This window comes from Emys orbicularis, chromosome 22 (assembly GCF_028017835.1).
Source record: "Emys orbicularis isolate rEmyOrb1 chromosome 22, rEmyOrb1.hap1, whole genome shotgun sequence".
Classification (NCBI taxonomy): Eukaryota; Metazoa; Chordata; order Testudines; family Emydidae; genus Emys; species Emys orbicularis.
The window spans coordinates 3,752,292-3,780,014 of record NC_088704.1 but is presented as its reverse complement, the minus strand read 5'-3'; the positions used below and the strand labels follow the sequence as shown (position 1 = coordinate 3,780,014).

Sequence of the window (27,723 nt, the reverse complement as noted above, 5' to 3'; positions counted from 1 at the left end):
AGGAACCTTACAAATCTTCAATATAAGCAGAGTTCTGACGGTTCCATGATTGTATAGAATTTGCTTCAGAATCCTACCCTCACTGCAACACGTGCTCCAGAATCTAGCTTGAATTGTAAAATAAATAAATAAAAACGGTGTTTGTTGCTCTCAGTAACTGTATCCCAAACACTGTGGGATACCCACAGAGAATGCCTTGAGACCTCGTGATTTTCCCTTACAATATCCAAAAATTCCTGCCGATCCAGACTTGTCTACATGTAGAATTACACCGGCTCAACTAACAATGTGTCTTTAAAAAATAGAGTTAAACTGATGCAACGTTGTGTGTGGATACTCTTTAATCGGTTTAAACCTGACATATCAAATTGAGAGTAATACTGATACACACCATTTCACTAAACTGGTGAAAGTTTGTGCGTAGACGAGGCCTTAGCTTTCTCACAATAATCAAAACTCGGATGGACAGAAACTTCAGATAGTTGGTGAAAAAAAAATGTTAAGCAAATAAAATGTACCAGCTCTCTGGTGAATTATGCTTTACCCACTGGAGAGTGTATAGTACAAGTCCCCTTCTGTGCTGATCCACAGAGAATGAGTTGTTACAGCTGCCAACTGCATAGTCTTGCGCCTGGTTTACCCTACAAGTTAAGTTGACATAAGTCAACTTGCATTGATCTAGTTATGCATGTGTCTACACCAAAATTTGTCTCCTACTGACATAAGCACCTCATTACAGCAATGCAATAACACTACCTCCTCATGCAGTGCAGAGCCGTGGTTGACCTATTTAGGTCGATGCAATGTGAGTGTAGACACTGCATTACTTGTGTCAACCCTAATAGTCTTCTAACAGCTATCCCACAATGCCCTGGTTCCTTCAACAGTGACCACTCTGGTCACAGTTTTGAACTCCACTGCTCAGGGGGGTCACTGTGACACAGAGGATCCTTGGCAAAGGGTCCCCTCTTCTTTGCAAACAACTCTCACCTCAGACCTGACAAACTCGCTACACCAAACACAGGTTTTGAAGGATATTTATCCATATAAAGTAACATGTAAGGTAGCTACAGAATGCTTGTAACTTGTCAAGATTCATAATCAGTGTGAGATGCATGTACAGGTAATATTTAAGAAATAATGTAAATATACTGAAAGTCTGCTTTATGGACTTAGAGTAAAAGTTAGTTGCCGGGATAATATGTTTCTGCGATAGCCCATTCAGGCAGGAGGGAGTTGTCACCCCACCCTGGTTAGCCAGTGATGCAATGCAAGGTTCAATTGCTCGCCTTGCGCCATCGTAAGACTGTCAACGGAAACCCATCAGAGACAACTGGAACAATTGCAAGAATTGAGGTTTTAAAAAAAGAAACATTACAGGTGAGTCTCATCTTACGCGCATTTAACATGCGCGAATTCAGCTTTGCGCGGTCGGCAAAAAACAAAACAAAAACAAAACAAACAAACAAAAGATAAAAATAACAATTTAAATACTGTACCTGTAGTGCGGGCGATTCCGCCCACCATTACACTCAATGTAATTTTGACTATACGCGATTTTCGCTTTACGCGCTGACAGCGGAACGTAACCCCAGTGTAAGATGAGACTTGCCTGTACAACATACAGGGGATCACCCTGTCTATAAATAGAGACCAAAGACTGTTTCAGTGTAATACAGAGGGGGGAAAGGCCCTCTATATCTTTTCACTGAGGAGACGCCTTGGGAAGCGGGGATGTTTGCATGAAAAACTGGATCCTGGTTCTTGAGAAGCCAGCCACCTCTGCAACAGAGTGAACTTTGGTCAGGAAACCTACTTTATTAGGAAGGAAAGGTAACTATTAATAAGTATAGACTCAGGTTTGTGTTTTATTGTTTTGTATTGTAACCGTTTGCTTCCACCACTCTCTTGTTTCTAGGTAACACCCTACTTTTGTTTTATTATAAATGCTCACATGTGCTGTGTAGTTCACAGGAGTGGTGATTTCAGACAAAACTGGTAAACTGGGGTACACTGCTTTCTGGGGGGCAAAGGATCTGGGATTTCTGTGAGTAGCCCATGTCAGGGGCTGGATATCACAGGGGAATGATTCAAAGGGACTCGGGGACAGGGTGCACCTGTTGTTAACCTGCAAGGTGGAGACAGGGCTGGCATAGACCAGAGGAGAGTGCTTGAGTGTCTGAAAGGCTGGTGGTGTCAGGGAGCTGACTCCCAGCCCCCACTCACTGGAGGCAGGGGGTAACAAGGTGACTCACAGTCCTGGGTACCCTGAGAACTGCCACAGTCACAGAGACTGGAAGCCGCCCCCCCCCCTTAAACTTTCCCACATTTTGAAATACCTTTTCCTGATTGCCCACCTTGGTGAGCACACCTAGCAACGCACCTTTGTTGTGTGCATCCCACCATGCCAGCTCCACTCACCCAGATCTACTAGACATGCTCCTGCCTGGAACAGGCAAGAAGTTGTGGATCTCTTTGGCCTGTGAGGAGAAGAGACTGTGCAAGCCCAGCTAGGGACCAGCCATAGAAACATCAACATCTACCTGCAAATTGCACAGGGGATGCTGGAACAGGGTCGCGACAGGGCTCAGCAGCAGTACCACACAAAAGGGAAGGGAACTATGCCAGGTGTACCAGAAGGTGAGGGAGGGCAACAAGAAATCTGGTGCTGCTGCATAGACCTGCCGGTTTTACGACGAGCTACAAACGAGTATGAACCAGCAGACGAGTGTGAACACTTTAGAGGAACCCAAGGCCAAGACCCCCTGCCACAAACAGTGAGGAGGATGACGAGGACAGCTGCCGGAGTCAGGTCAGTCCCAGCGGGAGAGTGCAGATGGGCCCACTGATGAAAGGCAAGGGAGCTCAGGTAAGTGTGCACATTCATTATTCCTTAAAATGGGGTTTTTGCTTTTCATTTCCCTGAAACCTCATTTCTCTTCCTCCCTCACTCTTCCCCTTCGCCTGCTCTCCCTCCCCATTTAAAAATGGGGCCCCTCCCATCCGCTAGTTTAGAGAACAAGGTATTGAGTTTTGATTGCTTTACTGCTATAATGTCACACAATAAAAAGTTAGGAATAAATTCTTAGAGTAGAATGGCCGTCCCCTTACACATTCCATACTAGAGCAATGTCCTGTGCTCAAGCAGAGAGAGACCAAACAGAGGTAGAGTTGTCAACCACTTGTCATTTCTTTGACTTTTGGGGCTAGTCAAGGGGGACCATGCAGAGGGATGTCCCTTTTATCCTCTTGAAAGTTGAACGGAGATACTCTGCAATCCGCTCCCGAAGATTTCTAGGGAAGACAGCCTGGTTTCTTCCACCATGATAGGAGAGTATCAGGGGTAGCCATGTTAGTCTGTAGCCACAAAAACAACAAGGAGTCCGGTGGCACCTTAAAGACTAACAGATTTACTTGGGCATAAGCTTTCGTGGGTAAAAAACCCACTTCTTCAGATGCATGGAGTGAAAGTTACAGATGCAGGCATTATTATACTGACACGTGAAGAGAAGGGAGTTACCTCACAAGTGGAGAACCAGTGTTGACAGGGCCAATTATATCAGGGTGGATGTAGTCCACCCCCAATAATTGATGAGGAGGTGTCAATTCCTGGAGAGGCAAAGCTGCTTTCAGGGCTGGCCCACAACATTTTGGCACCTGAGGCCGGGAGCTCAAATGACGCCCCCATACCCCCTCGCTTGGGCCAAAACTTTGAAAGGTCTCAATTCTGCCTTCTTCCTGTTCTACTCCTCTTATGGTACTGCTCTCCTATCTACCCCAATAAAGGAGAACTAACAACTTAAAATGCCTTGTTCAAAAATGTTAAGTAACATTTTACTTTCAAACGCCTGAACAGCAAATGTAACTTTTCTTGTCTGCATAGTAAACACTGGCATTTTAATCTCTTTGAATAATCAAAGTGGTGCTTTCCGTGCCTTCTTGGTTGCAAAGATTTGAACTGCTTCCTGAAGGTCCACAGTCTGGGCCAGCTCATGCTCTATTGAGATGGTTGCAAGGTCGACCAGCCTCTCCTGTGTCATTGTGGAGTGTAGATGTGTTTTTATTAACTTCAGCTTGGAGAAGCTGCGTTCTCCACTGGCAACTGTTACAGGAAGTGTTAGAAGTATGCGCAGAGCAACAAAAGCATTTGGAAAGAGGGTGGTCATCTTATTTGTGCACATATATTCCAGAACAGCCTTTGGAGTTGATCCTGCTGAAATGTATCTTGAAAGGGCTTTCAGTTCATCACCTAAATTACTTGCATCAATATCGCGCATGTCATCATGTGTCAACACTGGCTCTAGTGCCCTGCATTGCTGGTGTAGGTCTTCTTCAGGTATAGTGAGGAGTTTTGGAATATCATAAACATCCCACATATACTGCTGTGTTCCTTGAGCTGCATGAAACGTTCTTCAACTGACTGTATTGCACAATCTAGCACCTGGTTAAAGAATTCAACTTTGAATTGTTGTTTGGGGTCTCCTATGGGATTATCCCATGCCTCATAATCAAAATGTCTTCTTCTTCGGTGACTCTTGTATTCTTGAATGGGTGGGAAAATAGCTTCAGTGTGAAGTTTCTCTGCCAACTTCTGTGCACTCTTCAGAACGTTTTGAAATCCCTCATCTGAGCGGTAAGACTGTTGGTGTGACTTTGCTTTGTCCAGTTGTTCCATTGCTCCAGATATATCAAGGTCAACACCTTGGAGTCTCTTGCTTACAACATTTATTTCAAACAGTATGTCATGCCACAACACAGCCACACAGAAATTTGAAGTTATGTATGTTTCTGGTGATTCCATTTCCCTCTGCCACTGTTCTCCCATGAACAGTTCCTGTCATAGCATTATCCTCCATAATGGCAACTATGGCATCATCTATCTTCCCAATTTGGTGTTTGATAGGCTTTATCGCCTCCATTTGACTTTCCCATTGTGTGGCACTCAGTGGTTTCAGTGTCAGAGAGGATGTTCCAGATGCTGCTTCAGAATTTGCCATCGATGAGTTGATGCAGAGAAAAATACAGAGATGCTTTGAATTACATTAAAAAATTCAGCAGCCTCACTAGAAGCTGATGCCGCATCACTGACCACCAAGTTCAATGAATGAGAACTGCATGGGACAAAAAAAGCTCGAGGGTTTAACTCTCGGATCCGTGTCTGCACTCCTCTGTTCTTTCCTCTCATGTTGGCACCATTATCATAGCCCTGACCTCTCGTGTCAGCTATCGCAATTCCCGTATCTTCCAGCTTTTTAAGAAGCACATTTCTCATACCAGCTCCTGTAGTATCATCAATGTCAATAAATTCTAGAAAATGCTCTCTGACAGTCACCATTGCAGGGACATTTTCACTAGGTTCTGTTGTTGTTACAAAACGCACCATTAAAGTCATTTGTTCTGTATGGCTGATGTCAGGTGTGCAGTCCAGAATAACAGAGTAATATCTTGCTGACTTCAGATCTGCCACAATCTTCTGTTTGACTTTTGTTGCCAGTAACTGTATGATCTCATTTTGAATTGTTTTTCCAAGGTAGTGGTGTGTGTACATTTCTTGGGTGGTGACTCTTCTTAGATGCTCCTGGAGTACAGCATCAAACTCAGCCATCAGCTCCACAATTTTAAGGACGTTTCCATTCTTTGGCACATACAGCTGATCTGAAGTGCCACGCAGAGCTAGGTTTTGGGTAGCAAGCATTCTCACAATGGCAATGAGCCTTTTCAGAACATTTTGCCAGTAAAGAGACTCTGATGCAGTCTTCTCTTGATGCTGATCATCTGTGGTGGCCTTTAACCTTAGTCTCATCTCAAGCTCTTTCCACCTATGGAATGCTCTCTAGTGATTTGCTGCCTTCTCACAGCATGCCAGATTTCTAGCCAGATTTTTCCAGTCCTTTATTCCTGTAGAACCCAATGTGGCTGGAACATTAGACTGGAAGAGTTTGCAACAAAAACAGTATGCAGCATTCTGGGTTTTTGAGTACATAAGCCATGGCTCTCCACTTTGTCACCATTGGGGATTTCACGCCAGTAATGTGTTGGATGGAAACTTCTATTTTCATTGTCTTTGGGGAACATGAAGTTTTTTACTTGCTGTGGCCCATGCAGTACAAGGAAGTCCCTCAGGCTACTGCTCAAGTGGGTCCACAGTCCTGGATCATCTAGACTTAAGGAACTAAACTCAGCAGCAGCTGTTTCTTGCGCCTCCACCACACTCTTCTCTGATCTACACTTTTCTTCAGGAATGTGCATTGTTACATCCATTTGAGATGGAGATATGGATGCTGCAGTAGCTGCCAGGTCACCTGCACTCTGACTAACTGGAAGACCAGGCATCTCCTCACCACTCACATCCTCACTGGGGCCAGAAGGCTCACCATGAACATTTGTGTCTATGTATCTCAGGAGAGCTCCTTCCTGCTTAGATAGAAAAGCTTCCTTTGCTTGCTTTCTTTTTCTGAATGCTGCCCCAGAGGGGCGTTTTCTTCTTTCACTCATGACTGCTGTTCTGTGCCAGCTATAGTGGCTCTCAACACTCAACTGAAGGGGACAAATAAGCAGGCTGGTAGCAGGGTCTGAGTGAGGGAAGATATCAGCGTCTTAAGGGCCTAACTGGCTCCTACTACTTCAGTTGACTGCCTGTTCTCCTCAAGTGGGTTCAGGGAAGCAGCAGGAAACAGGAAGCTCCCTGAGAAGCTGGTGTTAATCAGTCCAGGCTCCTGTGGATGCTAGAGAGGTCATAAGAGGCTCCTCCTCCTCTCTCTCCCTGCAGCTCCTGCTGCTTTCTGTTCTTCCCTCTCACCTCTTCTCCTGCCTGCCTATGTCTCTTGTGCCCTCCTTCCTCCAGCACAGCACTCCACCATCTCTGTGCATCTGGAGCAGAGAGAATACATATGCACCAGCAGCAGACACAATTTTCTACACTCTGGGTCTTAGTGGCGCCCCCCCACAGTCTGGCACTTGAGGCGGCCACCTCAGTTCGTCTCATGGTAAGGCCAGCCCTGGCTGCTCTTGTAGTGAGCCAGCCACTCCCAGTCTCTATTCAAGCCCAAATTAATGGTGTTAAATTTGCAAATGAATTTTAGTTCTGCAGTTTCTCTTTGACATCTGTTTCTGAAGCTTTTTTGTTCAAGTATGGCTACTTTTAAATCTGTTATAGAATGTCCAGGGAGGTTGAAGTGTTCTCCGACTGGCTTTTGAATGTTGTAATTCTTGATGTCTGATTTGTGTCCATTTATTCTTTTGCGGAGGGACTATCCGGTTTGGCCAATGTACGTGGGAGAGGGGCATTGCTGGCACATGATAGCATATATAACATTAGTAGATGTGCAGGTGAATGAGCCCCTGATGGTTTGGCTGATGTGGTTGGGTCCTCTGATGGTGTTGCTAGAGTAGATATGGGGACAGAGTAGGCAATGAGATTTGCGACAGGGATTGGTTCCTGGGTTGGTGTTTTTGTGGTGTGGTATGTAGTTGCTGGTGAGTATTTGCTTCAGGTTGGGGAGCTGTCTGTAAACGAGGACTGGCCTACCTCCCAAGGTCTGTGAGAGTGAGGGATCGTTTTCCAGGATAGGTTGTAGATCGTGGATAATGTGCTGGAGAGGTTTTAGCTGGGAGCTGTATGTGATGGCCAGTGGTGTTCTGTTATTTTCCTTGTTGGGCCTGTCCCACACCACTCTGTGATGAATTCAGCTGGCATCATTGCAGTCAACAGGCTAGTGGCATATGGGCGTGGTCAGTTTCAGGACACCACTAGCAGCTGGATTTGCTCAGGCAACAGACTCAAATGTTGCAGAACATTGTTGACCTACATGTCCAAAGACCCTGGCCTCAGCAACCTTTCCAGTCCTTGGAGAACTCCATGGTCACTGCTCCATACACCCCAACCTCCCAACATACCATGTGACACTGCAGTATACGTCCTTACCCCTACCAATCCACGCAGAACGAAAAGGAGAACAAGAGCTGTGTAAAAAACCACAGGTCAGTGTATAAGTAGCCTACTACACTGTAGTAGCTTTTAGATACATGGACATAAATGTTCACTGTTTATTTCTATTTTCACTTGGGATTTTAATGTATGGTTCACCCTGTTACAGTCTTGGAAAAAGTTTTTTAACCTTGTATGCATTTGTCTGCAGTTTAAATTTGTTCCCTACATCTTTACATACAATAAAGTTCTATTTTTGGAAACCTGGAGTATCTTTATTAGTTTACACCAAACACTGCAGAATTCATAGCCAGAGGCAAAGCCCCACCCTTACGTAGTAGACAACACTCCTGTGGCTAACTGTTAAAATGTTGCAGCTGTATCGCTCCACAGTTAGCTCTTCTAAGGCTTGGTCTACACTTACCCCCCAAGTCGAAGTAAGGTACGCAAATTCAGCTACGTGAATAACGTAGCTGAATTCGACATACCTTACTTCGAACTTACCGCGGTTCAGACGCGGTCCACACACGGCAGGCAGGCTCCCCCGTCGACTCCGCGGTACTCCTCTCGTCTAGCTGGAGTACCGCAGTCGACGGCGAGCGCTTCCTGGTTCGATTTATCGCGTCCACACCAGAACTTCGGAACTTCGATCCCGAGCCGCCGAACTAGCGCGGCAGTGTAGACATACCCTAATAGACCTTATGTCTGGCTGTTCAAATTAAGCAGACAGCCAGTCCCACTCAGCCCTGGCGGCAGCTTTTCCCCCTTACACCTCACAGATATTACAACAGGCACCTACAACTCTGGGGACGTTTTTCTCACTAAGATCCAATCTAGTGAGTAAATGCCACCAGCGTACCTTCCGTCTACCAAAAGCACATTCAATCGTCCATCTGTACCTGCTGAGCCGGTAGCTGAATCTTTCCCTGGTGCTGTCGAGGTGATCAGTTTACAGCATGAGTCAGGGAAGCAAGGGGTTAGGCTGGGTCCTCCAGAATAACTATTGGCATTTCAGCATCGCCAATGGTAATTCACTGGTCAGGGAAGAATATCCCATCTTGCAGCTTTTTGAAAAGTCGTGTGTTCTTAAAGATGCGAACATCATACACCTTCGCAAACCAGCCCGCACTGATATCAGTGAAGCATCCCTGGTGATCCCCCGTGCTTGCATAACCACGGAAAAGCATCCCGTTCTGCTGACATACTCAGGGCAAGGTGGGCTGGTGCCAGAATTGGGATATGTGTACTGTCACCCCACTGCAGTTAGGGGACCCCATTGCTGAAAATCCATCCACTGTTTCCTGCACATTACCAAGAGTCACAGTCCTGCGTAGCAGAAGAGCTTAATGGCTATACACAGCTGAATGGCAACAGCCCCCATGGTGGATTTTCTAACACCAAACTGACCGATAGCTTCCAGAGCTTTCCACTGTCATTGCAGCTCTCATGTTGGTGTCCCTGCACCGGAGGGCTGGGGTGAACTCAGCACACAGCTGCAGGAACGTGGCCTTTCACATCCAAAGGTTCTGCAGCCACCGCTCATCGTCCCACATCTGCACCAGTCAGCGTTCATTTCTTGGGCCCAGAAGCAGTCCACTGTGTGTAGCTGCTCCGTGAATGCCAGCTACAATCTGGCATTTTTTTTCAGTGTCCATTAGCATCCAGTTATCGGGCTCAAACATTTCCACATCTTTCTCATCCCAATCCCAGTTGTAGCAGTACTCCTTAGAGCTAGTAAGAAGTGTGCTGAACTCGGCAGGGTCCCTGCTCCTGTCAGACAGATGGCTGAGATTGCACGGAACTGTGGCAGTTTTAACAAATGGCATGAAAATTATGGGCTGGAGAAAGTGGCAGGGTGGAAACTTGACCCCTAGCTCCCAGAAATCCCTTGGCAAATCACTGGTATCCCACAAAACACTGCAAAGATGTCGTACAAGGCACTGAACCAGTGGTGCAATGCATACTGGGATAGCTACCCATGGTGCACCATATTTTACAGTGAGGCAAGCACTCGTGGGGTATATCTGCACAACAACTAGACACTGCACCTAGCCCTTGCCAGCTGACTTGGGCTGTGGGACTGTTTCATTGCTGTGTAGACTTCCAGCTGGGCTCTAGGGCCCTGTGGGGTGGGAGGTTCCCAGAGCTGGGGCTGATTTCGTTGGGGATTGGTCCTGCTTTGAGCAGGGGATTGGACTAGATGACCTCCTGAGGTCTCTTCCAATCCTAATCTTCTATGATTCTATGCAGTCGGAGCCTGGAAGCCTATCATCTGTAACTTTCACTCCATGCATCTGAAGAAGTGGGGTTTTTTACCCACGAAAGCTTATGCCTAAATAAATCTGTTAGTCTTTAAGGTGCCACCAGACTCCTTGTTGTTTTTGTGGATACAGACTAACATGGCTACCCCTGATACTTGATACCCAGCAATGAAACAGCCCAGCAGTGGTCTAGTTGCTGTGTAGACAGGGCCGGTGCTACCATTTAGGCCAACTAGGCGGTTGCCTAGGGCACCAAGATTTGGGGGTGCCAAAAAGCGGCACCCCCAATTTTTTTTTTTTTACAGCGGCCGCTGCGCTGGGAGGGAGAGGGAGTCTGAGCCGCGCAGGCAGCCCAGGGATTCCCCAGGGTCAGAGTTGCCGCATGGATCCCGGGGCCGGGGGTGGGGAGCTGCCGCGGGGGGTGCCTCAGGGTGGGGTGGGGGAGCTGCCGCACGGCTCCCCGGGCCAGGGGGAGCTGCTGCGGGGGGGAGGGGGCGCCTCAGGGTGGAGGGGGGGCGGGGAGCTGCCGCAGGGCTGGGGGGGGGCGCAAGGTGGGCGGGCCTAGGGCGCGAAACTTCCTTGCACCGGCCCTGTGTGTAGACATATTCCTAGTGAGTACAGGCAGTGCTAATGGAAGCACCCAAGAAGTGTGCATGCACCTAAGTGACGTACAAACCCCCAGTGGCTGTAAGCTGACCGTACATCAGCGGAACTTGGTAGCCTAGCTAGCCCCATGTCTTAACCGCTCACTGCAGCAGCTCCTACTTTTCCTTCGGGGGGTCCCCGGTCAGCCCTGGCGTGTCAGCGAAAAGCGGCTCTGGCCGTGCAGCAAGGGAAGGGTTCGAGAGAGGAGGGCTCACATCTTTCAGGGGAGCGAGCAGGTGTAGGAAAGGGGGAGAGAGAAGGTCTCCATCCCTCTTCCTCCCCACACCTGGCTGTGGTGCGGGAGGGAACCGCTGCCCCAGGCTACCAGCTGAGCTCCGGCAGCACCAGACCCTGGAGCACCGGCAGTCAGGGGCCGATCACAGCCCATTCCCGCGGGGTTCCCCCCAGCAGCCCCGGCCTAGGGCGCGGGCAGGTGGCTCCGGCATCCACGCTCCTGTTTAGTTTCCCCCTTTCACAAGCCAGGAAGGACCCAGCGCCCCCTCCCCTGAGCCCCAGCCCGGGAGCGGGGCCGGGCAGGTCCCACCCCGGCTGCAGAGCCGCTGCCCGCCCCCAGGGCCGGGCCCCGCCAATCTGCGCCCCGCGGCCGGTTCGGGGCGGTGCGGGCAGCGCCGGCCGGCTCCTGCCCTGCGGGGGCGGCCCCCTGGCACCGCCGCGCTGCTGCCCGCCCCCATCGGGGCGGTCGGGGGCTCCGCGCAGCGCAGCGCAGCGCCGGGCTGGGCAGGGAGCACGGAGCCGCCTGCCCCTGGGCTCCGGCGCCCAGTGCCCGAGGGATTCGCCATGGCCAACGCCGGCTTGCAGCTGCTGGGCTATTTCCTGGCACTGGGCGGCTGGGTCGGCACCATCTGCAGCGCGGCGCTGCCCCAGTGGAAGCAGAGCTCGTACGCGGGGGACGCGATCATCACGGCCGTGGGGCTGTACGAGGGGCTGTGGATGAGTTGCGCCTCGCAGAGCACGGGCCAGGTCCAGTGCAAGCTGCACGACTCGCTGCTCTCGCTGGACGGTGCGTCCCCGCCGGGCCGGACAAGGGGCGCGGGGCAAGGGCCGGGCGGGAGCCGGGGGGCGCGGGGGAAGAGGGGAGGGAGCCGGGGGGCGCTCCGTGCAGGTGCAGCCCAGGTTCCGTGTCCGGCCGCTCCCGCCGGACATCGTGTTCCGGCCACCGGGGGCAGCGAGCTGGAGCGGGCAGGGGTCCGGCGGGAGCCCCGGGGCGAACGGGACCGGGCGCGCTATACAGCCCTGCCGGTGGGGAGCGGGGCAGTGCTGGCTACGCTCTGCCCGTGGGCCGCTGCTGGGCCGGGCCAGCGCCGCTCAGAGCCCGCGGGCAGGTGGGGGCGCGGCTGGGGGACCTTTATGGACCTGCCAGGCTGGGGCGGCGGGAGCTTGTTTGCTTGGCCGGTGGCTGCGGCAGGCCCCCGCGGTTCGCTGCCCGGGTAGGACTGGCCCTGGGTGCCAGGTCCCTGCGGCGCGCTCCCTGCCATGGAGAGCAGCCCCCGAACAAGGAGTTGTCATCCCCGGGGGGAAGCGCAGGTTTAGGGAGCCTTACCCTGAAGCGGCTGGAGGAAGCCGAGGGGGCGGGTCCCCTGGCGGCGTAGGGAATGGGGGGGGGGGTAGATTGACATGTGCCTGTATTGCCCCCATCTCCGCAGTGTCCCGGCACCGCCCCTCAACTAATGGGTTTGTCCTCACAACACCCCTGGGGGGCAGGGCAGGGCGGTTATCCCCAGGGTACAAATGGGAAACTGAGGCCCAGATCCCCAAAGACCCACGGTGGGAGTTAGGTGCCTAAACACCTTTGAGCACCTGGACCTATGGGAGTCTATGGCACAGCCAGGAGCAGAGACTACCCCAAACCTTCCCCTTGTCAGACCTGCCTGGCTGAGCTCAAATGCCAAATCTCCCCTTTCATCTGCACTCACCGCGGGCCCGAAGAAATCTTGGGGCAGGCGGGCGGACGGACTGACGGACACAAAATGTAGCTGGTGCCCAGATCAGCCCCTGAAGCAGGGGAGCGAAAAGCTCCCGAGCCTCGGCCTGGCTGGGGACTTTGTTCTAGTGCAGAAAGCGCCTGACCCGGTCCCTTTGCCTCTCGCCTCTGGCACAGGCTGGGTTTTGTGCTTCGGCCCCAGCATCCTACGGCTGGTCTCCACTGGGAATGTACATCGGCGTGGCTGTGTAAAGCCACACCCCGAGAGATGTGGCTATGCCGGCCTAACCGTGGTATAGACAGCGCTAGATCGAAGGAAGAATTCTTCAGACCACCGCCTGCGGAGAGGCGGCTCATCTGACGGGAGACGCCTCCTGGCGGTGTAGGGAGGGTCGACACGGCACAGCTGCAGCCCTGCGTGCCGCACCAGCATTCAGGGTAGCCAAGCCCCTAGCGTGCAAGGAAAGGGGGGAGTTGCTTGGGCTCCAGCGGGAGTTAATTACACGGTTATAACACGGCAAACAGTTACCCGCTGTTACCCTTTACTCTTTTCAAAGCATCCTTTGGGTCCCTCAAAACGTCCTGCCTTTGTAATGTCACTAGTGAGCTCCTCTTTCACACTGCAGGCTCCATGTCTCCTCTGCTCGCTCTTCCTTCGCACCCGGGCTCTGCCCCCTCCCGCTGTGTCTGGGCTGAAAGTGCCTTTGGTGGCCCTAGAAAGGAGCTGCTGCCGGCGAGGAGCCCGGGGATCCTCTCTCAGTTTCAGGCACTTTCTCTTTTGGAGAAGATAGAGGCCGTGTCTGACACCCCCCCCTCCCTCCCGGGGGCCTCTTCGGCAGATGGGGCCCGGAGGGAATCGGCTACACACCGAATGAACAGCTCAGTTTGGCCCACAGCAGCCGCTTAGCGGGTGAAATCGCAGACCCCTTCCTAGGAGCCAGCGAGATGCCAGGTTTAAAATGGAAACGAGCTATTTGTTTAAACGAGAAGAATTGAAACTAATTGTTCCCGAGTCCCTGACACAAGCCTGGGCTTAAAAATACCCAACAAATCCCGCCTGCGCTGCTAGGAGCGGCTGGAGATTTGAAGGCAGCTGGGAGGTGGGATTAGTTCAGTTTGCGGGAGAGGAGCGAGTCCGCACATTCTTCTCGTATCCCGGTAACTCGCAGCCCTTGCCCGGGGTCTCCTTCCTTTGTCTGTACAGCGGCGCCCACCGCCTGGTACAAAGCGAGACCAGAAGGTAAACAGGTGAAAACAGGCCGCGGGGGGGGGGGGGGGGTGCTTTGTGGGAGCCATATTCATCCTCAGCAGCTGTAACCCGGGGGAGGCGACCGCAGTCAGAGCCGAGCAGAGCTTCCCCCGGGGTGTGGTTCACACATCCCGCTTGTCAGCGTCCCCTGTGCAACCGAACACGGGCCGCTTCATCCAGTGGGAACTCGACGGACACGAGACGCTGGTTCCCCCCTCGGACACGGGTTCTCCTGGTCGCTCGCTTTTGCCCCGGAGCGGGATTTTCCAGCCCGGTTTTCGGGCTGCGGGATAGGAGGCTGCCCCGGGATGGGTTCAGGCCGGTGTTAGCCCCAGGCTGAGCCCTGGCGAGCGGAAGCGGCTCTTCTCTCCGAGAACGCCCCGGAGCAGCTCCGGGCACTCGGCAACAGCGACCAGGACTTCGTCCTGTCCCCCCCTTACATCACCGTGTCCTGCAGCCTTCGCATTTCAAACCCGGCAGGGGGAGTCCTGGGCGCCCAGCTCCGCGCTGGGTTCGCATCGCATCCAGGCGCCTTTCCCCGCCCCGCACATAGAAAACGGGCTGGCGGCCAACGAGCAAATGAGCAGCCGGGGGGAGTCGTTCATGCTTCGGCCTGAGCTCGTGTTCTTGCTCGTGTGGTGGTGACCTGGTGCCTATCTAGGAGTGTCCCCGGAATCTACAGCCGAAGATGTTGCCCTTGATAGGGTGACCAGATGTCCCGTTTGGGGGATTTTTTCTTATATAGGCGCCTATTACCCCCCACCCCGTCCCGTTTTCCACAGGTGCTGTCTGATCACCCTAGTCCTTGCCCATGTCCCCGTTTCTGTCTCACAGAATGGCCAGTGAAGACCATGGTCCATGCCCCAAACTTGTCCATCTTTTCTGAGCTCCCAAGTGGACAGAAAGTACTTCGAGCCGGTCCCTCCCCCCCCCCCCCCAATTCCAGCCTTAACTAACTCAGTCCCTGCGGTTCCTTCCCCACCGATCGGCGCGGCCGTTCATCACCTGTTTTCTAGGCCACATTCGCGGCTCGTGACCCCCCTGTCCCCTTCTCTCCACCTGACTCGGACAGGTTTGAAAATCGACCCCACTTTATCGGTGTTCAAAACAACCGGGGCTAAAGCACTGCGCGTTGGGCTCGCGGGACACGGTGAGTGTCTGGAACAAACCGCTCCCGCCGCACTGTCCCAGAACAGCCTTTTCTACACCCCCGCCCCCGCCAAGCAAAGCCCTTGTGAATACAACGACAAGAGCAAGGCTGGAAGATGGCCGGGGTCGGGTCACAAAGGCTTAATTCTGCCTTTCTAAAGCGAGATTTTCAAAGCTGCTTAGGGGGTTTAGACACGAAACTGACGTTAAGGTTACTGAGAAGTGGGCGTCCCAATCCAGCCAGTGTGTGTGTGTGTTTGATAACTGCAGGTTTCTAGAGCATTTACCACTCCAGACTAGCAGATGCTCCTAGGACAGAAGTGGCCAGCTGGCCCCACTGATCCTCACCCTGCGTGTAAGGAGGCAGGGTAATGAATGGGCTGTAGACACGGAAAGGGGGAGAATGGAAGGGAATAAGGGATAATACGTTAGGAAAGTTGTCTTTCTCCTCCTGCCTGGGGGCTCCACCCGATACCCAATGATTATCAAATAAAATGGGAAAATCCCCCTGGAAACCATCCAGCGACACAGAGCGGGGGAGAGGGAGGGCAGAGCAAACACGCTCCCAATGAAGGTTGCACTGAAGACACCTGTTGTGAAAGAAATCAGCTCAGGTGTCTTTAGAAGACTGAGGAGTTTGATCGACGTGTCTGTGCTCTGATGTGGGATGGGGGTCTCTCTGCAGGGCTGCGCTCCAGTACTGGAGCTACCCGAGGAGAGGAGGGGGAACTGCATCTGGTCACAATGCCTGAGGCTAAATCCTCCCCCTCAGCCTCCAAAGCCCCCACTTTGGGCTGGGAGCTTGATGAGTGGGGGTTGGATTCTGGACTCCAGAGTGCAGCGTGGCTGGTAAGGAAGAGGATCCAGGTGCTTGTGAAGTGACCTGATCGGCGGAGAACAGCTCCAGGATGGGCCATGATGTTACCACTGGTGCAAAATGGCTCCTCAGTGCCACAGGGCAGCAAACCTGGGGGAATGGCTCTTTAGATGCCACAAGGCAATATGGCCCCGGGAAGGACTGCTGGGCACCTCAGAACGGCTACCTAGGGACGCAAATAGGTAGCAAATAGGCAGCACCAGTGACTTGCACTTTTCTTGCTTTGCAGTTCACCTCCAGACCTCCCGGGCACTCATGGTGGTTTCTATCCTCATGGGCTTTGTGGGGGTCATTGTCAGCGTGGTGGGAATGAAATGTACCAAAGTGGGGGACGAGAACCCTGTTGTCAAAAGCCGGATTGCTATGGCCGGTGGCGTCCTCTTCCTCATAGCAGGTAAGCCAAAGTCCGGGGCTCCCTGTGCCCACAAACGCCCGCCATTTGATGATAGTCTGAACTTGTCTGCTGTAATATTGGTTAGCACTACCATGGGGCAGGGGATCTGATGACTTGTCACAGCTTCTGAATGGGCAGGTAGCCTCAAAGTCGACGTGAGTTATTTCCCTTGGGAGGGAGAGTGTGATCTCAGGCAGAGGGTTAATAAACATCCTCCTCTATTTCTAGTAGATGCTATGCCTGTAGATACAACTTCTGAGCACAGGTGGGTATAGCAGTGTGGCCTCAGGGATCTGAAATCCGCCTATCCAGCCCACCCAGTGGTTCTAAAAGGGGGCCTCTTGTTTTAACTCTGGGAGATGTGGAAGACTGTAAGACAAGGGGGTGGGGTTTAGATAAGTGGCACTTGTGTCTAATGGAGCCGGCTGGCTTCTCCAAGGCGCACTGGCTCAGCTGAAAGCCCATTTAGCCACAGCAGTTTAACACAGGTGCATCAGACCTGCCTCTCAGCTAAGGTGGGAGGTCCAGCACTGAAATGGGCTGATGCCAGCCAATGCTGGGATGTTTCATCTTGATTCTTTTGGCTTTGTCATGGGTTCTCCCTCAGGAAAATAGCATCTTCTGCTGCCAGTGATCCTGCTTGTTGATTGAAAGTGTTCAGTGCAAGATGGAGAATTAGTAAAGTTAATTCCATCCCCGATTTATGTACGGATGAGACCCCTGGCTACGAACTTGTAACTTGGATTGAAAGCTCTTTGGGGCAGGACCACCTCTTTGTTACGTGTTTGTACAGTGCCTAGAATAATAGAACCATCCATGCAGGGCCGGCTCTAGCGTTTTTGCCGCCCGAAGCAGGGGGGAAAAAAAAAAAAAAAAAGCCGCGTTTGCAAGCGGTGGCAGCTCTACCGCTGCTTCATTCTACGGCGGCAATTCGGCGGCAGGTCCTTCACTCCGAGAGGGAGTGACGGCCCCGCCGCCGAACAGCCGGACGTGCCGCCCCCCTCGTCATTGGCCGCCCCAGGCACCTGCTTGCTAGGCTGGTGCCTGGAGCCGGCCCTGCATCCATGTCTAGGTCCCCTAGACACTAATGTAATAAGAAATGATACCCGAGACCAGGCTGGATGCTGCTGCAGGACCAGTGTTGGGTTGTTGTTGTTAAAGTCTGATCCTATTTCATCCCAGGTGGTGTTTGGGATTCACCTGGAGCCAGTAGAGGTGTCAGTGTTGTCCAGGTCCCTCTCTCTGGCCCAGTCAGGTCAGGACATCTTTCACGATTAGGCCGGAGGTCCCAGGAGATGATGGGGTGGCAGCCATGATGGTGAAGCTTGCTTTAGTAGCTCCATCTGTTCTTTCCCCCCATCCCCCCAAAGTCTTTGTAAGGAACAAAATGTGAGTGGTGGGCAGAACAGCCTATCCGCTCATTATTTCTTCCACCAATTAGGTCTGGTTTCTGACACACCGATTTTGGTTCATTAATTTTCAGACCCAGATTTTCTTGTCTACTAGGCATGATCTCAACACATGGGTTATATCTGGAGGCCTTTTTGCTTGGACTAATTCAGTCTCTGTCTGGTTTTCTTGCACCTGTTTATAAGATTCTTTACTGAAAATAACTTCCCCTACTTTTCCCTGTCAACATTTGTTGTTACAGGTTATGGTGACATCTGACGAACCTACACTCACTTCTTACAGTTAAACTCACAATTAGGGTAAATGTGTAGGTCCAGTTATCACAACAGGATACCAGAACTGGACAGTGCCCATTAATGGCCTCTTTCCTGCCCCATACAGTGGTAATAACTCCTCCTACTCATGCTTTATGTTCTCTTGTTTATATATCCAAGGATCATGTTAGCCCTTTTAGCTCCACTTACCCACCATGACCCACTTTGAGTCTCCGCTTTCCAGGACACAATTCCCCAACCATAGAAGTCTGACCTACATTCTTGTTTCCTAGCTGTGTGATTTTTGCCTTTGGCTGTATTAAATGGTGTTGTTTAATTGCACCCAGTTTACCAAGCGATCAGGTTGGTCTGTATCGTTGCCATTATTTACCAACCCACCAACCTTTGTGTCATCTGCAAACCTCATTTTTCTTCCAGAACATTGATAAAGAAAGTGAACAGCATTGGGCCAAGAACGGGTCCCGATGGAACCCACTAGAAACATCCCTTATAAGCGATGATTCCCCATTAACAATTTCAGCAAAGGTCCAGGTGTTCTTAGAATGAATATTCTGCCATGCCTGCAGAGTCCAAATCTGTGCTCAGTCCAGTTCTGAATCCAGTCTGGAAAAGATTCACTTCTTTCCCAAGGTTATAAAGCTGTCCCTAAGAACAGGAGGGACAAACCACCTTCTTCTAGTCTGGGATCCTCTTTGGTTAGAGCATTTCGCAACAGGAAAGAGAACTAATTTGACAGTTTTGCCCCTTTATATTTATTCCTGCTTCAAAGGGATCTTGTCTCTTAAAATGGCGGCCCAAATTCTGGTCCCAGTTCCACATGGAGTAACTCAGCTGATTTCAGTTCAAAGAAGAACTAGATACATTCATGGAGGATAGGTCCATCAATGGCTATTCGCCAGGACGGGCAGAAATGGTGTCCTTAGCCTCTGTTTGCCAGAAACTGGGAATGGGCAACACGGGATGGATCACTTGATGCTTACCTGTTGTATTCATTCCCTCTGAAGCACCTGGCATTGGCCACTGTTGGAAGACAGGATACTGGGCTTTGGTCTGACCCAGTATGGCCGTTCTTATGTTCTTATTCACGTATGTAAACTGAAAGCATATTTTAGCCCTGTCACATTAACTACCTGTTACTCCTATCTGGCTAGCTGCCTCTTAGAATCTGCTTCCTTGTTTCTAAGCAACCTGGTGATGGTTTTAGCCCTTTATTGGAAAGTTCCTTCCTGCCTCATATTACATGTGTAATGATGGGTCTGCGTACCAACTTTCACCGAAATAACAAAAGGTGTGAATGAAACCAGTGTTATCATTTTGGGTCATGGTTGTCCGTAGACGAGCCCTGAGAGTCCAATTTAGTGTTACCAATGGAACTTCTTAGCCACAGAGGATGTGAAGAATAGAATATTAAAGGGCTCAAATAGCTTTTAAAAGCGAATGATTGTATTAAATTGTAAAGTCGATGGTGGGAAAACATCCCCAAGAGGCCTCCGGATGCTGATTCTTTGGTTCTTGTTGTAATTCCCAGGTCTGTGCACCTTAACAGCTGTGTCATGGTATGCAACACAGGTGACCTATGAATTCTTCAACCCCAACACTCCAGTAAATGCCCGGTAAGCTCCTTTAAATAAATGGGCTGTTTAGGGGGAAGCCATTTTCCTTGTGTTTTAGCTCATTAGTGGCAATGTGACAAAGGTACCCAGCCACGGGCATTGTATTCAGAGCCTCGTGCCCCTGCCCATGGTGCCATCTGGTGCCCATTTGCCTCAGCCCCACTCCTCCCTAACCTCCTGATACAAATTTAAAGAAACAGTACACACGGCATTATCTCCTGCATTGCCCTGTCCTTTCCTGCCAGAGCCAGTCCGTGGCTCACACGACCCTACGCTCTCCTCTGGTGCTATTGCCCCTCTGTTCATGCCCCAGCAGTGCCAGCCCCCTGCCAATATGCCCCCATACATTCTCCAGGAGACTCAGTCACTTTGTCAAACAAGCCCCTGTTCTACCAGCAGCAACCTCCTGCCAGAGCCACTGCCCTGATTCTCCCTTGGACCTAGGAAGCACGAATGGTCCTTTTCCTGTCACTCATTGTATCCATGTTTCAGCTGCTATTTCCCTGGAGGGGTTAGCTGTGTTTCCCTGGGTGGGATCTTTTGTTGATGTTCTCTGCAGCGTCTCCCTCTCTGTCCTCACTGGGGTTCGCGGCTCTCCCTGATCTAATGTCAGCTGTGAATTCCCTCAGTTTGCCATCCAGGTCACCGCCTGTGCTGTCAACACCACTCCCGCCAGGGGAATCGTACAGCAGGGGACCAGGCGGGTCTCTTCCCCTTCCCCCTCAAATTGCTTGGGATTTGTGACGTGGGAAAATGTTGAATAAGCCCAGTTCTCTCCCCCACCTCCAGATGTTATTGAAATCAGTCCATCAGCGGGCGCTGGCTCTGGAACCTGTCTGGCCTGTCTTCCTCTCTGTAATGCCCAGTGTTCCATCAGCCTCAAGGGATGAAAGCATTCCTCCCAATAGAGACAGAGGGCCACGTTCTACATATGTGCCCATGTGGGGTGTCTGGGTGATGTGTCGGTGTATGGGCATGGGGTCCCTTTCCCTCCCAGCCCCTGACAGAGGGGTGGAGCACCAGTCTCCCTTGTTTCCACCGTCTCTTTTCTCTCTCGCACTAGGTATGAATTTGGTTCTGCCTTGTTTGTTGGCTGGGCGGCTGCCAGCCTGACCATGCTGGGGGGCTCCTTCCTGAGCTGCTCCTGCCCCACCCCCACCGAGGAGAGGAGAGGACAGCAGCACTATAGGCAGTCACAGCCTTCAACAGCTAGGGAGTACGTCTGACCCCCACCTTCCCACCCGCCACCCAACGTTTCCCTTCCTTCTCAAGCATGTGCTAGAGACCGTGGTGTTCCCAACCACTTCGTCAGTGGAACAGAGACACTGGATTCTTCTCCAATGCTGCTTGGGCAGTCTTGGGTGGGCCTTCCCGAAAACACACACACTTCTCAGGGGCGTCTCCAATAGCCTGGGGGGCAGCTCCACTTACAGCAGAAGCATCTAAAATGTTCTTCTCGACATAGCTCTTGCTTCAGCCATTGCCAGGTTCTTCCCCTGGTAGCTCAGTCTATGTTGGCCTCACGGCCAGGTTTATCACCGTTCCAGCATTGCTTGGCCCCTGCCATGTTGGCCAGCCACACAGTTAGACCACTGAAACATAGGAATGGCCAGGCTGGCGATGACTTGGGGCCCATCTAGGCCAGCGTCTTGTTTGTGACAGAGGCGAGTCCCAGATGCTTCAGAGGAATGGCCAAAAACCATCATTCCTCACTGGGAAAGTGTTTTCCTAATTCCTGGCAGACACGGGTTGATTCACCCCATATACACTTTTAGCGTAACTAGTGTAAATACAGCTATTCTCTATATAAATGTCTGTTTTTAAAAGAGCTCCTAATACGTTCTCAATCTCCATGATATCTTGTGGCATAGAGTCCCACAGGTTGGTTTTGTGTTGTGTAAAAACAAGTCTTTGTTAGTCTAAATTTTGTTGTATTTTAATTTCCTTGGGTCTCCCCTGGTTCTTGTGTTTCCGAGAGGGTAAATAGGAGGGTCTGGCTGATGTTCTCTGGGCTATTAGTCACTTGAGATACTTTTACCAGGTCACCTCTTTTTTACCTCCTAATCCTTCCAGGCCTCTGAAGGTTTAATTGCTCTTCTGTGGCCTTTTTCTGCTCTATCCTTCAGATGGCCTGGCTGAACCTGAACACAGTACTTCAGGGAGAGTCTACCCCTGATTTATATACTGCCATTATAGGTGTAGCAGCAGTGTCTACTAAGCTAAGGTTGCACCTTAATACACCCCTGTTCACAGGCACCCGTGTTTCTGAAACTTTCACCTTTCAGACTGAAATTCTGCAGCTTTGGTTTACAAGTTTTTTGCAAGACTGAGCACCCAGAGAATTAGAAAAAAATCCACTGTCAATTATAGACAAACAATATTTTTTAAGTCTTAGAGCTGAACTGGCTGAGGTTTGACAATTGAAATTTGGCATGGGGTTATCTCTCAGAGAGCAGGAGTATCTGGTCTTGTTAGGGAGGAAAAAGGTTTTCATTTGGGGGAAGGGATAGCTCAGTTGGGCAGAGGGATAGCTCAGTGGTTTAAGCATTGGCTAAATCCAGGGTTGTGAGTTCAATCCTTGAGGGGGCCATTTAGGGATCTGGGGCAAAAGTCTGTCTGGGGATTGTTCCTGCTTTGAGCAGGGGGTTGGACTAGATGACCTCCTGAGGTTCCTTCCAACCCTGATGTTCTGAGCATTTGAAAACTGGGTTTTGAGCACGTGCAATACATTTTTTTTTCTTTTTGCTAAGTACATATCCTAGGAAGGGTGTAGCCAACTTAGCCACATGCTCCAGGTCAGACTTTCAAAAGGGGTTTGTACTCAACAGCTCCCCCACGAACAATGGAGGATCCTGTCCCTCCAAAGGAGAACACTGGAATGCTTCTGAAATCTGGCCCTAAACACCTTAGTCCAGTGACTGCTCCAAATCAGTTCCCGAAACCGAGGGCCTAGCAAGACTAGCTCAGTGGGAGGGTGAGTTCTTGAAACTTGAGGTGCTGCTAAACTCCATGGGAGCACAGCTAGATGACAGAGCTTAGGAACCTGAAAATCAAAGTGGCTGTAAAGTCTCCTGCGGGCTTTGAAATGTTTCATTGGCTGCTAACTGGCTTTGGAGCCACAAATGGAAAAGGTGTCTGATGAGTGGAGTTCCTGAATTCTGATACAGCAGCAGGGCCCCTGCTCCAGTGCGGGTGAGGAACTCAGCTAAGTAGGCCTAGGGTGACCAGATAGCAAGTGTAAACATTTAGGACAGGGGGTGGGGGGTAAAAGGTGCCTGTATACGAAAAAGCCCCCAAAATCGGGATTGTCCCTATAAAATCAGGACATCTGGTCCCCCTAAGTAGGCCCCTTCTCCTGCAAAATGCCCCAAAGCTCCCTGTAGATCTCCAGGCAGCGCCCCCTCTCCCAGCATCCCGGCACACCCAGGTTACACCAGGAGCGTCAGAAGGAATATAGACTAAGTGTTCTCAGCAGCTGGCAGCCCTCGGTCAAGCCAGCTGGATTCTGGTAGTTTCAGAGAAGAATGTCAGCATTCAGAGGGAACCCAGCCAAATAGCTCAGGATTATAGAACAAACACAAGTTTCTTACAGGTGTTTTGGAAGTGGAATTTTAAAATCCTGGAGATGGACCCATGTTAGGAAAATGTCCTAAGGTTGCATAGTTAAGCACTTAAGTGAGGAAGTGCCAATTGCCTGTGCAACCCTAACTCTGCCCCCTTGTGCATATACATTGATACAGTCGTTAACCACATCAAGTACTACTGTATTTTGCAAATACTATATCCTATCCTATCTTTTCTGCAACCCTAGATTTACATGTAGCCTCTTATACTACTGTGTATTACAGTCTCTGCATATGTGACACCCCCTATTTTAGCTGTAACATGTTGTCTAACAACAGAGTAATATTGAAATTTCCTAAAGTAGATAAACGTTTAGGGTTAGATTGACTTTTTCAATGACTGTCAGCGGTGTTAATACACTTAATAGTTAATACAGTAATATGCTTAGCCGCTGGAAACACACATACTTTTATGCCAGCCCTCGAAAAATTGAGTTTTACAGTTTTCTGCCTAGTTAGAACTATATTGATAACTTTCAAATCAGTCACATACAAGTGTCAATTCTGTACTGATTCTCACTCGCGACAGAAACAGCATAACAATATTTTTTTAAAAGTGCATCTAATACTCTGGAAAAGTAAAACTTGATCTTGAGGAAAGGTCACCTGAAAAATACAAAAGTTGCTCTGTTATATAGACAGACAAGAACTCTTTTTTAAAAAATGCTGTTAAGGCATCTCAGTATGTTTATTTATCTGAGAAACAGCTTGTGAGATACTGACATATGGGCCCAGTTCTAGACCCCTTAGTCGCACTGGGTAGAACGTGCCCTCAGGAATAGTGCCATTGAAATCAATGGGCGTTAGATAACTAGTAGGATTTTCCAAGGTGCCTACCTACATCTTTGTGTTTAAATACCTTTAAAAATCTGGCCCTAAGTTAAAGATGGCCAGTGCCTCCCTGTGCTAGGGAAGCCAATGGCTCCCATGGAATATTTGATTTACACCTCTACCTCGATATAACGCTGTCCTTGGGAGCCAAAAAATCTTACCGAGTTATAGGTGAAACAGCGTTATATTGAACTTGCTTTGATCCACCGGAGTGCGCAGCCCTGCCCCCCCGGAGCGCTGCTTTACCGCGTTATATCCGAATTCGTGTTATACCGGGTGGCGTTATATCGAGGTAGAGGTGTATTTACCCCCAGATGCCTACTTTGCATTTTTCAAAGTGGCGTTCTCTATTGTTACTTCCTGCCCACATTGCTAATCTCTGTAGGTCTCTTGGGGTTATTTCTGTTTACATGGTTCAGCCCTCCCAGTTTAGTGGTATCTGCAAATCAAATTAGTGTTTACACCCTTCTCCAGATCATGATATGAAGCTGTTTAAAGTGACTGGTTATAACATCAGCCCTCATAGCCTCTAGACACAGCCCCTCATATCATTAACTTTTCATTCTCCAGTTTTTAGGCCACAGGAGTGTGGGTTTTTTTAATCTATTCCAAATTCAAACTAATTTTTCAAATGGAATTTTGTCAAACTATCAGGTGTTTTGCTGAAACCTGGGTGGATGGGTGCATTGAAGACCTGTAGGGAAGGTAGCAGAATGGTCTTTCTGCCCTATTTGCTGTTTTTTCTGCGTAACTCAGCACTAACAGCCCTCTCTCTCTTTTGAATTTCAGACCCAATGTAAAAATGTCTTCTTCACCCATCAGGGGAGAGCAGTGTTTATAGTCTGTCTTCACCCATCAGGGGAGAGCAGTGGTTGTTTGTCTGAACCCAGCTTATTGTGTTTCCTTCAAAAAAGTCCAAAAAACGTAAATGAAACTACTAGAGCAATGGTTTAAAAAGAAACCTGTGATACATTTTCTGAAAGATCTTTTTATACAAAGAGTACAGCACTGTGTATAAGAATGTTTTTATTCTTTTAATTTAAAATTGTATTAACTTTTCTATGGTCCAAAATATACTCAAGGGGGGAATTATACAGTTTTGAATTTCAAATGTCTTTTGATTGTTTATACTAAAAATCACAGCTCAAAGGTTAATAAAATATTTTTGGTCTTTGCCATCTTTCTAAATGCTTGTCTCTCTTTCACTCTTTTAAAATCGACAGCTGCTTTTATACCAACCCCCAGAAAGTTCTTGTAACCAGGCTCTGTACCTCTCAGGTGATTTGCAAATCCTCCTGTGGTGTTGTTTAAGGAAGAAGATTGCAACCTACACGTTCTTCCCAATTAGTTCCTGCTCCTGGTCTCCCAAGGTCAGAGTCCAGCCTCTCTCCAAGGCAGGAAGTTGAGATTTGTAACGGTATTTAGGCATTGCTAGGCCTAAGTCCCATTTTCAAAAGTGACTCCCCCACTGGAAGCCTAAGGGCTCGATCTGCTCCACTTTGAAAGAGAGTGGGTCGGTGCACACTTTAAAGCACGGTAGGAAGCTGCAGACCAACAGTGTGCGGCAGGCTAGTGACTGTAGGTTCACACCCCAGGTTGGCACTAGCTAACTGACCGTATAGACAAGCCCGGAGCCTCACTGAAAGTCAATGGGAGGTCCATGCTTGTTGCTCAGAAAGCCACTTCAGGTCATCGCTCTTTTAGTTGCTGTTTAACAGAAATGGAGGAGAAATCACAAAATGAGAGACAAAATAAACACCCCTGGACGTGTACTGCAGCTATCGCTGCAGCCTGGCACGGAGCTGAAGTGACACTATCTCAGCATGGCACCAAGGCTGCCTGGGGCCCCAAGTCTCACCTGTCTGAGTGATTCGTGTTAATTGCTCACAGCCCCTATTACTGAGCAAGAACTAGGGGTTCATTCCCCCCATTTTACAGATGAGGTATCAGGATCTGAGGCCTGCACAGTAACCCTCCTGGCAGAGCTCCTGCAGATCCCAGGGCTCTACCACAACTGAGAAATCTCGTTTACTTAACCACATTGCTGTCCAGAAAAACCAAGTCTCATCTTTTTGCTCTCCTGACTATGCTGCCAGTAAGAGTGGAAGACTTCTACAGGGCCCTGTGAATGGTACAGTCTCTGATGACATGATCTGCTGCGTTTGTTTCACACCATCGCCTTTGGCTATGACATGGAATTGGGGCTCAGGAGAGTTGGGCCCTGCAATACTCTTCCTGTGATGGTGAATACGTTTCCGAGCTGCCCACTAGTTTTTATGCCTTTAGAACAAGTTACAAAAATGACTGTCATAAAACGATTACTGTTTTAAAAAAGAAAACCTTCAACTATATTGCCAATGAGAAAATGTATCCCAGTGCAGACAGTGATTAGTGTTTGTGCCAGCTGTTTCGTAAGAATGCACGGTGACATGGGATCACTATGCTTTTTAGGCTCTTGCTATTTGATGCTGGTCGCACACTCTTACTGAGGTTCTTGTACATAAGAACATAAGCACGGCCATCCTGGGTCAGATCAAAGGTCCATCTAGCCCAGTATCCTGTCTTCTGATAGTGGCCAGTGCCAGGTGCCCCAGAGGGAATGAACAGGTAATCATCAAGTGATCCATCCCCTGTTGCTCACTCCAGCTTCCAGCAAACAGAGGCTAGGGACACCATCCCTGCCCATCCTGGCTAATAGTCATTGATGGACCTATTCTCCATGAACTTATCTAGTTCTTTTTTGAACCCTCTTATAGTCTTGGCCTTCACAACATCCTTGAGCAAAGAGTTCCACAGGTTGACTATGTGTTGTGTGAAGAAATACTTCCTTTTGTTTGTTTTAAACCTGCTGCCTATTAATTTCATTTGGTGACCCCTAGTTCTTGTGTTATGAGAAGGAATAAATAACACTTCCTTATTCACACCAATCAAGATTTTGTAGATCTCTATTATATTGCCCCTTAGTTGTCTCTTTTCCAAGCCCAAAAGTCGCAGTCTTATTAATCTCTCCTCATATGGCAGCCATTCCATACACCTAAGCATTTTTGTTGCCCTTTTCTGAACCTTTTCCAATTCCAATATATCTTTTTTAAAGATGGGGTGACCACATCTGCACACAGTATTCAAGATGTGGGCGTACCGTGGATTTATATAGAGGCAATATGATATTTTCTGTCTTATTATCTATCCCTTTCCTCCCTTTTTTATTATACATGTTTTTCACCTCTCTCGGGAATATAATATTAATAACTTTCTTCTTTTCATTCACAATTTCAAAATTAGGGTTGATTTTAAATTGGAGTGTTTTAGTGGGAGCGCATGGTGTTTGGGTTTAGGGGGGCATCAACGGAGGAGCACTTTGAGGGGGTACAGTGCTTTAGGGTGAGATCATGAGGAGGAGGCGTTTGGGATGATTACACAGGGCCAGTGTACGGGGAAAACATAGTGGGGGGCGGGTTTGGGGAAAGATCTCACGAGAGTGAGCATGCATGAAGGACCAATTTAGGGCAAGCCCGGGGGCGGGGGGG

At 49.8% G+C, this 27,723-nt stretch overlaps 1 protein-coding gene across 1 annotated transcript; it reads left to right on the top strand.

The window, feature by feature from the left end:
• Nucleotides 1-11,631: 11,631 nt before the first annotated feature.
• CLDN19 (claudin 19) lies at nucleotides 11,632-25,037 on the top strand. The gene is made up of 5 exons (XM_065421381.1): nucleotides 11,632-11,854; nucleotides 16,280-16,444; nucleotides 19,658-19,742; nucleotides 20,806-20,958; nucleotides 24,986-25,037. The coding sequence occupies exons 1-5, from the start codon at nucleotides 11,632-11,634 to the stop codon at nucleotides 25,035-25,037; spliced, it is 678 nt and encodes a 225-aa protein (XP_065277453.1).
• Nucleotides 25,038-27,723: the final 2,686 nt, after the last annotated feature.